Source organism: Drosophila novamexicana, unplaced genomic scaffold, assembly GCF_003285875.2.
Source record: "Drosophila novamexicana strain 15010-1031.04,08,12 unplaced genomic scaffold, DnovRS2.1 tig00000770-arrow-pilon, whole genome shotgun sequence".
Lineage (NCBI taxonomy): Eukaryota > Metazoa > Arthropoda > Insecta > Diptera > Drosophilidae > Drosophila > Drosophila novamexicana.
Window position 1 is genome coordinate 1,131,561 of NW_020824821.1, and position 13,820 is coordinate 1,145,380.

At 39.8% G+C, this 13,820-nt stretch overlaps 1 protein-coding gene across 1 annotated transcript in view; it reads left to right on the forward strand.

The window, feature by feature from the left end:
• LOC115763871 (maternal protein pumilio-like) overlaps positions 1–13,820 on the forward strand; it is a 121,098-nt gene that overhangs the window by 83,392 nt on the left and 23,886 nt on the right. The window contains exon 3 of the mRNA XM_030706649.1: positions 1,706–1,747. Coding sequence (XP_030562509.1) covers positions 1,706–1,747 — 42 coding nt within the window. The remainder of the gene's footprint in view (positions 1–1,705; positions 1,748–13,820) is intronic.

Genomic DNA, 13,820 nt, shown 5'->3' on the forward strand with positions numbered 1-13,820 from the left:
GGGAGGTAGCTTGCAAATCCCGTTAGCAACCGCCCAAAAATACTTGTTATCGCTTATGTTGTCTCTTACGGTCTGCTGGATTTTCGAACACACACAATTTTTGGACCCAACGATGCGTTGCCTAACAATATGTACGAGGGTGGGTTGTGGAGGGGTTGTGTAAAAAGCAAAAAAAAAGGAAATGTGTTTCTAATTCTCTGGCTGCAATCACTTTCGCTTAATGCTTAATGCTCTCTGCCTTGATTTGGGTTCGAGAGCTCAGGTTTTCCATCTCAAACTAAATGTTTGTAATTTGGCAATAGTTCTTTTTCTTAGTATGGCTTAGACCGGCAGGAAATATGGGAGAATCAAGCAAAGTCCTCAATAAAATTTACCAATATTTACTTTACAAAATGACAGTTCCACTTAAATCTACTCCTAAGGGCGAACATAGAGTGGAGGAAAGGACCGGCCCAGGCTTAAATCCCCTGTCAATTTTGCTACTTAATAAAATATGAGTGCCAAAGTGGAAGATACAAACAGGCCAAGCCAGGCCATGACTCGGGCACAGCAGAAACAACAAACAAGGCGCAGGAGGAACTAGGGAGGGGACAACAGGGGCAAGGACGTGCCACTAATGGCTGCCAAACTCAAGTGCCGCCGATTCGGCTTGCCAAAGGGATAAAGAAATAAATAGAAAATGCAAATAGATGGCAAGACATTTGGCAGAGGACCTGCGTCTCAAGCCAGACGAAAACTTTTTCCATGTCCTGCGGGACTGATTGTGGGACAGCTCTTCTCGCCTGCTGCTGCTCTTGCTACTGCCATTTTTGCCACTCAAGGACATGCGTTGGCCATAAACTGTTGATTTTTATGTAAGTTCGTGACGCGACAGTGGCCAACAGGATCTTGTGTGACCCTCCCGCACTCTTCTGCTCTCCTTCTCTCGCCCAGCTCGCTCAGGTGTGTGGCCCCAAAGAGCTTTTGTCTACCTCATCGCGCTCTGCCCGCTGTTGCCCCCGCTTTGACATGTGTCAAAGTTTGTGCTGTGACTGTAATTTTGGCTAGCGCTAGGTCCAAGGTCACTCACGCACTGCCGACCCCTTGCTCCCGCACCCTCTCCCACCTGCTTTGATATATTGCGAAACAGGTTTTGTGGCTATGGCATTAGTCTTTAAATTATAGCGCCGCTCCCACATCCGCCCTGCTGTTTATAAAGCAATATCAATAGTTTTATGTTCTTCTACCCCATATGCGTGTGCGTGTGCTAAGCGTGCATTTTACGACTTACTGCATATGTACATACATATTGAGCGCCTGCTGATATGCTACAGTTTCTTATTGTCGCCACACATTATATTATGGTATAAGTCTGTTGTTTTTCTATGTGTTTGCCAATTCTACTTTGTGTCGCTTTTGTAAACGTTTAACCTTAAGAACATCATTTGATTTGCGCACCAGCTCTTGAGAAAGCTACCTACTTGATGCTCTCTCTCTCTGTCTCTCTCATTCACTTTAAGCGCTCTCTTGCATTACCTGTCTTAAAGGCGGATTTGTTTTTGCAATTATGTTATGTGTCGCATTCGTAAACATTTCTTTCGAAAACATTGTTTGTTATTAAAACTATTAATTTAATTCATTTATTTACCATACCTTTTTGCTTTAATAAGATAATCTGATTTATTGAAATCTTTTTTAATTTTGATTTTCCTCTATCTATTTTTAGGTAAGTGACGACGTGCTTTCGCTTGCTTTGAGTCAGAATCAAGTAAGATACTTTTTATTTTCCATTTGTCCTTAACTTTAATTTAAAAGTATTTATTGGTTAATACTCACTTATCTGTAGTCTAACACCATTGGGGCTCAACGTGCACATCCTTGTCTGGCTTCATAAATCAATCAGAGCGTGCGTTGCGTATGGCTTCTGTTTGATATGGTGACGCTGAAGGCGGGAAGGCGGGAAAGTGGGGAGAGGGCTGCTGCTATGAGGGGAGCATCGAATTTGTTGTTGCTCCCGTCGAATGTTGCAACAACATTTCCGGCGCAAAGCAGTTAATTTGTCAAATGTCTGCACTTTATCACCATATCGTCAGACGTGGCAACCCTTCCCCCCTCCCATGCGGCTAGTGCCGGAAAACGCATTACGCACTCAGGCATTTTGGGGCTCGCCTCTGTGAAATTTTGAAGCGATGCGCAATCAGAGCACTGATGCGATTCCCACAGGAACGAAATAGAGGGAAGAGACAAGTCAGAGGCTCATCCGCATTGTCAGGGAGATTTAGAGAGAGGGAGAAAAGGAAAGAGTGCGGAAGCGAGATAGAGAGAGAGAGAGAGAGAGAGAAGGGAGCTGCTAGAAAAACTCACTGGGAAAGCAATTTAAAGTTGCATCCATAACAGAAGCAACAGCAACAACAGTATAAAGCCTTTGGCCTGCAGGGAAATCTGTCCGGGCTAATGTTGTCCTGGCTCTAGTCCCTGCTGTCTGGCACACTCCGCCCACCCAAAGAGATGCTGCACCCGAAATCGTAATTAGAAAAGTGCTTTCATGATAACTCACTTTTTGAGTTGTGGCAACCCTGCCACTGCCATCTACATCCCCCGGCCCGCTTTTGGCTCGAACATTTAATAACTTTGAAAATCAGCTATTAAATGGAAAAGCGAATGGTCACTCTCCATCAAATTACCCAATTTATTTACATGGTCACACTAATTGCCAGGATAATTGAGAGCTAAGCGCCGGCAGTGTGAGACTGGGTGCTGCCGAGTTGGCCAGTTGCCTACTGACAATATGTTGCAATGCTTGAAACAAAATATTTGCATCATTGGCAACATTTTTGCATGCAAAAAATGTCATCAAAATGCCATTACGGACGCCGAAGTGGCGGATAGAGTGGACCAATAGATGCCTAAAATATATTCATGTTATGGAGAGTTCGGGCTTGGGATTTGAATAAAAAAAATGCAATTTGTTTAGCTGCCCCACAATATGTAAATCATTAGAGTTGAAAGCGGATGCCAGTCCAATGGAAAGGAAGGAAAGCAACAAAAAAATCTTTCTCGAGACAACAGCTAGGGTAGTCAAAAGCACAAGTGAAAATTTATTAAGGGATCAGGGAATAAAGCAGAATACCGGCCGTGTTTTAACCAATTATGACATTCTCAACTTTAAAGTTTAGTAGAATTAGGTGAATGAATCCGGAATGAATAAAGGAGTTTGAGGCGATTGATTGACAAAAGAGTCGACCCCAAAGTGGCGTGGCGTCATCTAAGGCGGGTGAACGTCGAACTGGCAAACGAGGAGGCGCCAGTTCAAATCAAATTCTTGATTTTTATATTTTTCATTTAATGTGTTGTTATGAACACGGACTCCCTGTTATTATACCCTGAACCCATTAAAAATGGGTATAAGGGTATATTGTATTTGTGCAAAATCCAAATGTATGGAACAGGCAGAAGGAAGCATCTCCGATCCCATAAAGTATATATATTCTTGATCAGAACCAATAGCCTAGTCCATCTAGCCATGTCCGTCTGTCTGTCCGTCCGTCCGTCCGTCCGTCCGTATGTATGAACGCAAGAATCACAGAACCTATAAGAGCTAGAGACTTGAAATTTTAGATGTAGATGCTCCTAGTTCCCGCGCAGATCGAGTTTGTTTCCGATAATCGATAACTTACTCCGTTTCCAAGCAATCGAAAAAAATCGATATCCTGATTTTTGGGCAATTTTGGTAAATAATAAGAGCTAGTCCCCAAACTTGACATATAGCTTCTAAAATAGAATATATATATGCATTTGATGTTGGAAGAAGAGGGTTCAGGGTATCCCATAGTCGGAAGCTCCCGACTAGAACCTCTTACTTGTTTCTATAATAAAGAAAGAGTAAACGAACATAAAGAAAGAGAAACCCAACATTACAATTTAACTTTTTAAACCGAATCCATTTGAGATTAGATTTTCTGTCAAACCCCAACCCGAGCCCACTTCATGGAGTCAAAAGCTTAGCTATAACAGAACGGAAATTAATAAAATTGAAAGAAAAGTTAAATTGTTGCCGCCCTGCAGCTAATGCCGGGGGCCAATTATACGCACGCATCGCGTGCCTTGGCAACCCTCGAAAGAGACTACAACTCTATTGTAGAAATAAACTCGTATTGCCACAATGTGCAACAGCCTGCGCATAATTTCTCTATGTTGCTGCAACCCAAAATTAAAGCAGACAGGCCGATGCGGACATGAAATCAACGCCTTATAAAAGGTCGGACACCAGCTTGACCAGGGTTGTCGCCCACCAATGCCACAAGCCTTACGGTTCTACGCGTTGTTCATGTTGTATACATTTCGGTCGCTGTGCGGTCCTCACTGGGCGCAGCCCCAGTAACGAACGGCAGCTAAAATGATGGCGACGACGACGACACAAACAACGACAACAAATGCAACAACCACCAACAGCAAGAGGAACAGCGACAACCCATGCAAAAACAGAGGAAGCGCAGCGAAATGGGATTGCATATGGGGGGGCATTAGGCCTCGCTTTGGGAGTTGGGCAGTTGGGGTGTAGGGTATGTGGCTGGTCGGGTTGCTAAAGGGGCGCCACCAACAACGTCATTAACAACAGTCTCCGACTCGCCAGCAGCTCTAATGACAACCGCACGTCATCAGTGTTGCCGTCATTGTTGTTGTTGCTGTTCCTGCTGCTGCTGTAGCTGCTGTCAACGCCCACATTTGACACGCCCAGACAGCCAAGCACATGCATTATAAACATGCATGCATCCAAAGCGATAGACACTAGTCCCACAGTGGTGCAAGGGAAATTGAAACCGACTTGAAAGCAGTTGAGTAAATACAAACGTAAAATAAGACAAAAGAAATGTATACAAAAAAAGTTATAAATTTAGTCAAGTGGGAAATTAAGTTGAGAAGATTAGAGGATCAAAACTCTTCAAGACTGTAGCCCCAATGTAATGCATTTGCAACTTTTAATTAAAAGGGAAATAGTGCAGAATAAAAGAAAAACTATATAGAAAGTGTCAGATTCAGAAGGTTAATATTTACTTCCTAATATGCTACCAAAAATTATTTCAAGCCTCTATATTATTTTTTTAATTTTTTATTTACTTAATGCTAAAACAATATTTTAAAAGTTTTAAAATAAATGCAAAAAATATTATTATAAATTAAATATTTAGCAATTTCGAACATTTGAGTGTCAAACAATACACATTGTACCACTGTGCTATGGTGTACGATGTATGTGCTTTGAAGAATTTCAGTTGTAGCCGACCGACGTTGGTTTTAGCTGTTGTTGTTGTTGTGGTTGTTGTTGTTGTTAGATGCCCATGTATCATTGGCATACACATTTTTTTAGTCACATTTTGGTTGGGATATTCCTTTTGTCATCACAATAACAGGCAACGCAGGACGTTTGGTTTGATGCCCCTCACAGAGTATGTCCGCCTCTCCCATTAGGGTTGTGGCCACGCTCTCTCCCTCCCTTGCTCTCTGGCTTCTGCTGAAATCTCCAGCTGCGTTGCATTTGTATTATCGCATCTAATGATTGTCATCATTAAACAATGTTGCTCGTTAGTTTTGCAACGCGACCAAAATTCAACGCATTTTGGTAGCACTTTTTGGAGGCAAACAAAAGAGGCAACAGACTAGGGGGGAGGGGACGGATGGTGAGGTGGGGGTTGGGGCGTTAGATTTGGCTATGTCGCCATTGTTAACCTATTGACGCTTTTATTGCGTTTACTGCATTAGAGCTCGGCCCGAACAGAAATAAGCCAACCAACAAGAAGCCAACACATTTTCCTGCTACTGCTATGTACGCATGTGTGTATCTATGCATGTGTGTGTGTGTCTGTGCGTGTGTATTGTCATTAAATGCGATTTCATTTTTAGCTTGGGCCATTTTAATTTGTTGCCAATTGGCATGCAAATGCTGGCAATACTAAGAACAACAACAATAGCCAGGAAAATTGCATTTGAAATGCGTTGGGAAAATTTGTTGGTGTTCCTGCTGCAGCGTTAGATATTCTCATTTTATTGGTGAGTGCGTGTGTGCATGTGTGTGTGCAAGAATTTTTACGACTAATTTGCCTAATTTGTCAGCACATTTAATTTGCATATCCCAAAAAAACAGCTAAAAATCATAGCATACGTTTTGGGGCTGCGATAAATAAGAAGCAAAAGAAAGCCTGAAATTATAAAAATTTCAACGGGCAATTCGTATTTAAACTATTGCTATAAACCAATTTCATTTGGCTTTTGAAACCTAAGACGTAACAAATCACGAATTTCTGCAAAACCTATTGCAAAGGAATCTAAGATTCCACGTGGAGTTCATATTAATTTTCATTAGAATGTTTTACGAGCTGACGCACAAAACCCGCAGCGATTCGAAATATGTGCCAAAGCGCACTCTAGCTGGAAAAGTCCAATGGGAAATTATGAAATTCTTAGAACAACGAGAAAAATAGCAAGGTAAAAAAAATGAATAGCGAAAAGAAAAAAGGAAGAAAGCGGAAAAACGCTTGAAATAAAGGAAATGCTTACCGAAAGCTCCAGGACACACATAATGCCACTTAATTAGCGCAATGCAGCAACAACAACAACAGCAGCAAGATGGGGATAATAACAACAACAATAAGATGGGGATAATAACAACAACAACACAATGAACAACAATAACATGGAACACATGCTTTTAATGCACATGAAGCCCAGGGACTCAACGCGAAATCGCCGTATATCAGGAAGAAGAGAAGAAAACTCGAGCACCAATTTATGGTTGCTGAAAAGGAGAGACTGCGTGTGACTGAATGAGAGTGAAAAAGATGGCAAATGTGGGTCAACTGCGTGGCTCATTGTGAAAAATGAGTGGAGTGCAGAGGGCAGAGGGTGAGGCATGAGGCAGGGCCAAGAGGAAGAGTCGCAAGCACATTTTGGTTTAAATGTCATTTGCATTTCTTTTTTTCCATAGCACAGACAAATGGCAAACTGCTTAATGTGTACGTGTGTGTATGTGGCAGCCACGGCTGCAAATTTATTCCTTGCCTTTTACTTGATTTAATTGTGCATAAATATTTTGCCATTGCCCGCTGCATGTAAATTAGGCGGCAGACAGAACAAAGTGCAGCTTTCAGTGTGTGTGTGTATACGTGTGAGTGTGTGTGCGTGCCAGAAATGTTAATGATGTCAAATGCAATGAGATTTGTTTTTTCAGTGGTAAATTTTTTTTGGATTTTTAAAACATTTAAAGCAAATGACGTGTGATTAAGTTAGCCAAATGAAAGGGAGTGGTGTGCCGTGGAGAGAAGTGTTGGAGGGGGAGGGTCAGTATATTATGATAGTAAATTAAGCAGAGCTTAAATGAAAAACAGATTTAAAAGCTTAAACAAAAGTAATTTTTAATTGTGACTGGCTGACATATTCAGTTTTGTGCAATGCAACTTGCATATCGACTCAGCTGCAGGTCAGTTGTTAATGATCTAAGCTATTTACTCAACACTAACTGACAGTGGTGGGTAAAAGCAAGAGACTCTAATATTTACTAAATGATGACCTTTGTATAAGTTTTCGCGATTAAAGGCGGGGTCATTTTCACAGAATCTAAGATTTTAGATTTCATTTTCCTAAAGCCAATTTCCTCTTTGGATCTGTCAGATCTCTCTACTCAAATACGTATTTCGAAGTGCTCCCTATATGTTCGCTCTGATCTCTGTAAAAAGGGAAGCCAGTTCAAATTTATATAGTCAGATACAAATAATGTGCTAGGTGAAATATATTTTGAAACATAATTTGTATACCCTGAACCCATTAAAAATGGGTATAAGGGTATATTGTATTTGTGCAAAATCCAAATGTATGTAACAGGCAGAAGGAAGCATCTCCGACCCCATAAGGTATATATATTCTTGATCAGTTCCAATAGCCGAGCCGATCTAGCCATGTCCGTCTGTCTGTCCGTCCGTCCGTCCGTATGTATGAACGCAAGGATCTCAAAACCTATAAGAGCTAGAGACATTTTAGATGTAGATGCTCCTAGTTCCCGCGCAGATCGAGTTTGATTCCGATAATCAATAACTTACTCCGTTGCCAAGCAATCGATAAAAATCGATATCGATATCCTGTTTTTTGGGCAATTTTGGTAAATAATAAGAGCTAGTCACCAAACTTGACATATAGCTTCTAAAATAGAATATATATATGCATTTGTTGTTGGAAGGAGAGGGTTCTTACTTGTTTCTTTACTGAATTATGCACAAAATGAATAGTTGGGCTTTAAAATCGAATACCCAAGCAATGGTTTAGTTTTATTATGTGCGATAAAATGTCTTTGTTTACATATGCACTATTTATTTTTGAAATATGGAAAATTAACAATATGGAAATCTTATCGCAAAGCTGAACTTGTTGTTTGTTGCAGTTAGCAACAACAACAACAAATTGTCTCTGTTGACCCCACTTTGCGCTGCATTTTGCATTTACATTAAAATTAAAAATAAAATATTAGAGCCAACCAACCACGTTCTCATTCGCTCGCCCACATTTCGTTTTTATTTTAAAATTGCAATTAAATTACATTTTACATTAGCGCACTTGGTGATATATTCATTGATAGTCGCATTTCATATTGAATTAGCATAAATGAATTTGATTGCATTTGTCAAACTAGCAACAAATTGTGCAAACAGCGAATTGGTTTACGCTCTCTCGTTGTTGTTGTTATTGTTTTTAATGAACTTTTTGGGCATATACTGGGAAATTTGGCAAAGCCCGTATATGCAATGAGTTTATTATTTTGGGGCGCATGTGTCAGCTGCCAAATGCCAAAGCTCAAACAATTTTGAAATTTATTTGACACGAATTCAAACGCACACAACCCACACACACGCAGACCCCTTTTACATACGCATATGTATATAAACTTCTATCTGCCATAAAATGCATTTTATAACCGACAACAATACAAAATGGCGACTGTTTTTGTTGTGTGCATCAGCAGCAACAACTACAACAATGTCTGGCATTAATGTACTCTGAAACCAACTCAAATATGTATGCGCCTCTACGTGCTATATGTTTTAGATAATGGTATTAAATACATAAAACAGTTTCCCGGGCACAACTATGAATTTATAACCAAAGACCCGCATAAAAAGAAAATAATATCCTATAGAGTTTAATCCTTTTAGGAATGCTGTCTTTCCTTAAACTATCTAGCTAAGTACAAAGCCCTTTTTTAAACTAGGATAAAATCGAAACTTGTCTACCTCTAATTTATCCTCATTTTGTTAATTAAAAGAACAGACAAGTTAAGAAGAGTTATCTTAACGAAATTTTGAAAGAAAGCCTAGATGAACGTCTTTGACTTTGTCTCCATGTCTCCTCTCTTTCCATTTTTAGGTCAGATATAAAGTTCTTTGATTAAAGTTTCTTTAGTGACATCTTAGTAGGTTTCTCTATCTATCTGTATCTCTTCTCTTCATTATATTAATAATGTGATGATTAAGCTGAAACTAAAGATTCGTTAAAGTACTTTGTCATTATTGTCATTATTATTTAATAAAGAAAGTCTATGAACAAACCATGCCAAGCCAAATTCATTTCTAATCAGATTTCTATTCAAGTTAAGTTATGTTTAAACTTTAATTTTCTTTGCCTGATCGCTCCTCCATCAACTTTCTCTCTCTCCCTTCTCTCTTCTCTCATTATTTATTTTTGATTGCAATCATTTGAGCCTTCTTAAAAATTGTCCTAGAGCAACTAATTTATTCTTCATTTCATTTTGATTTCGATTTCTATTTGCATTCAGTTGGTTCAGACTAGCAAAAACCCTTGAAGGCTTATTTCGTTGCAATGTGATGCAAATTATAATACGCTTAGCTTGGCAATTGCCCAACTCGGCCAACTCCAACCCCTGCCCAAGCAGCGCCTACTTCAGATGAACTGCTCAAGTTTGAACTTTGATTAAAAACTGATACGCATCGAGTCTTAAATAGGGTTCATTGTTTATTTGTCTTTTGCTGCTGTTCAGTTGCAATTTGTGGCCTGCAGTCAAACAGCTGCAAAAATTTCTCAACCGGAAGGTTGGAGTGGGGTCTCGTATGCAGCTCTTTTGATTTGCAGAAATGTTTTCATACAAACTTCAATTAGTGTGCGCAGCTGTTGAGGCTGGCCCAGGCAGCAGGTCCTTGCCAGCCAGCTAGCCTGGCTGCCTCTGCAGTTGAATGCAACATATTTCAGGCTGTGCAACGTTTGGCATATTGACAGGCGCATAATTAACACTATTATCAACACAGCAGATACAGAGAGAGCAAGACAGAGAGTGCGAGAGTGTGAGAGTGCGTTGTCCTGTGGCTGCTGCCAAAATGTATTTTGTTGGCCATTAAAATTGAACGAGCCGACCAAAGCTGAACCGAGCTGACCAGAGACATAAGTTTTGATTACGCTGCGGCCGATGCCACATATATAAGCCTAGGGCTTTGTCTGTCTGTCTGTCTGTCTATGTGTCTTTGCATGTATTAGTGTTGATTGCATTTGGGCCCTATAAGCAGCACATGGACGTGAGAGGCGGCAGCTGCCACAGCAGGGCGTGGCTTACAGCACTTGCAACAAATCAAATTATATGCGAATAATTATCGCAACAATTAAAAAAATATTACAAAATTTGAACACAACTAAATTTCCTACTTTCACATCGAATGATTCGTTGGCTTCACTACAACAACAATAACAACAACAAAAACTACAACAATAATAATTATAGCAAAAAATATATAATTATTAAATATTAAACAAAAGTAAACATGGCAAATTATGAACTAAACTCAGCTAACAAGCGCCGTTAATTAATTGCTAAGCGTTGCGGCACACGCGGCGTATGCGCAATTTTATGCTTGGCAAAACAATTGAAATTTGTGCGTGTTGATTAGTTTGCGGGTGTATGTGTATGGCAATACATAAACAACAGTCTTTATCACGATGATCGCTGCTTGCTCTTCTTCTACTTGTGTGCTGTCAACTGCAACTTTTGCAGCGCGCACACACACACGCACACCGACACAAAATTTGACAGCAGCTGCCACACTTAATGCCAGCCAAAAAAGTTGTTGACTTTGTACCACAATTTGTTTGGATTCTGTTGCAATTTGCTGCATTTACTTAAGTTATTTCGAGAAATATTATAGACAAATATTTCAACTGTTGAACACGCTGCGAGTTTTGGGCTAATGTTCAACTGCGTGAAGTAATTTTTATGCTTTAAGCTAGATATTATCCTGTGAGCTGAGTAGAGGAGTGCCTTTTGCTCAGTTGTGCATTTATAACAAATGTATAAGAACAACGCATAATTCATTTGGGTATTTCACTTAATTAATGTGACTATTGAGAACGTCTGCAGTGCACTCTAAAAGTTGCAGGTTTATCTGTAAACAGAGCGTGGAGAACTTGTTAGGGCAATGTGTTAGGAATGAAAATATCGCCTGTATCTTAAAGTGACCAGGGAGAATAGACAAAAAGCTGTGAATCGATAAGGGATGTTGTAGGATAAGAATAAAGTGAGCATGGAAGACAGTCTGTAAGTCTTGACAGTCTATTAAGTCTGAAAATAAATATTTAGTATAATATTTAATATCTCCATCTCGGAAAAGTCACAAGGCAATGTAAGGTTAGGTTGAGCTAGATTAGTTCGGATTATGTTAAATTTCAAATTTGTTTTTGTATTTAATACCTTAAACTATATAAAAAGTTTATTCGACGCGTCTCAGCTTTTATACGTATTATTTACTCTATTGCCCCCGACTAACATTAATCACTCCCTCATACATTTTATGTACTCTGTTGGTCTCGCCTAATATTAATCCACAATTTTGTGCTCTCTCTCTTTCTAGGTAAGTTCATGGCCCGTTATAAAAAATGTTAAAACCGTAACTGTTCATGCTGTAAGTACTGTTAAAGGGATTCGTTTGCATAAAGGTCAGCCAGAATTTCCGCAACGTTTTGCATATTGTTGATAAATTAAAAATGTAACAAGCTTTGCAGCTTCTCTAGGCTGTAAAACCGCACGGAAATCCATGAAAATTCTATTGGCAAAAAAAATGCACTAGCACGTGAAGCATACGAAGCGAAGGGGAGGGAGATTCAGGAGGTTGGATTGCATTCTCTTGTTGTACATCAGACTATTTCAGAAACATGAAAATTCCATCATACGCTAGCGTCAGGCATTTAATAGATATTTTTTATGCCGCCCATTTTTTTTTTTTTTAGTAGTTGCGCCAACATTTTATTCGCCGCATTTTGCAACATTTTTCAAGCTCTAACCGAAGCGAGCCATAAAAAAAGAATTCCTTTTTCCATTTCTATTTTTTTTGTTTTTCGTTTTTCACTTTTGTGTGTACGTGAAATGTGTTTTGTGTGTGGGCATTTTATAAATTAAATAGTAGTCGCAGTCGATTTAGACGGCCATTTCAACGAGCACTAGACCCCCGCCCGCGCCTCCGCCCCCACGGGCTGTGCGTGTTAGCCAGACATAAAAATTGCGGCTATAACCGGGTTTTAACCGTTATAACTGTAACTGCTGTGGCCGCCATTTTTCGTGTCGTTCTATTCCGACGCGGCAGGAAATCAAAGTTTATGACATTCACTCGCCATAATTTCCAGCTACATTTTACTCTATCCGCCAGATTACAATGAACCGACAAAAATGGTATATCATATGTGTGCTGTGGAATGAGATTTTTTAGTGAGACCCCCACCCCACCACTCTCACTCCCGCCTCCATAATTGCTGTGTTTTCAATGGATTTTGCAGAAATACAGTTAAATTGTACCAACTTTAGTCTGGGGAGTTCCATTAAATAGCCTCCACATAGGATATTTCAGCTTGAGCCATGAACTTCTCGAAAAGATAAAAAAATGTGTCGCAAATATAAATTTTTTAGACTAAAACTATGCGATAGATATGAAAGCAAAATTTGAAATCAAAGAAAAATTTGAGGGGCTTACAGAAACTACTAGAAAAATATTAAAAAATGTAAGAAGTTATCTCTGATTCTTAAAGCCAAGCTAACTTTTCTTACCCTTTCATGCCATAGAATCAACTAAGCGAAGATTTCCATGAAAGAATACTAGGGCGTACAAAAAATAACAGAAGGTAATAAAAACTTAAAGAAAACAATTTTATTTTTTATAGATTACATACACTTACATGCCACAGTGCGAACTATGGAGATTGAGTTGAATTTTCTTTCGAAAAAAAAAATATTATTTTAATACTCTACAACGTTGAGTAATTGGCACTTGGAACTTGCCACAGTTAGTTCTTAGCTTTCACCCGCTCGCACTCCCCGCCCTTAACTTGACCTTCTCAAATTGTTTGTTTTGGAATATAACTTGCCCAAGTGAATTAAGTTAGTTCTTTTCATTGCGTGCACACCACAATCAGCGCCGTGACTGTACTCGCGCGTCCTTTTCGACACAATCACAACAAGCCTCAAATAAAAGTGCCGCGCCCCTTACCTCATGCTCGTACCTCTTTGCTGTCAGCTGGCAATCATAAAACCAAATAGAAAGCATTTCAATATTCATCGATTAACTGTCACGTTATCTCTGGGCAAACAAGTTCAATACGGCGCTAACTACACCCGTGACACCCCTTACACCCCCGATACCCTTTCCCCGCCCCCTTGGGATATAAATGTCAGAAACTTATCAAACGCGGGGCTACATAAATCAACGGAGAATGTGCACAAAACTAAACACAGAAACTGCCAATCACAAAACGGGGTGGCCCCAACAGACCACCTATCACCCCTGACCCCTGGGGAGTTGGGGATGGGG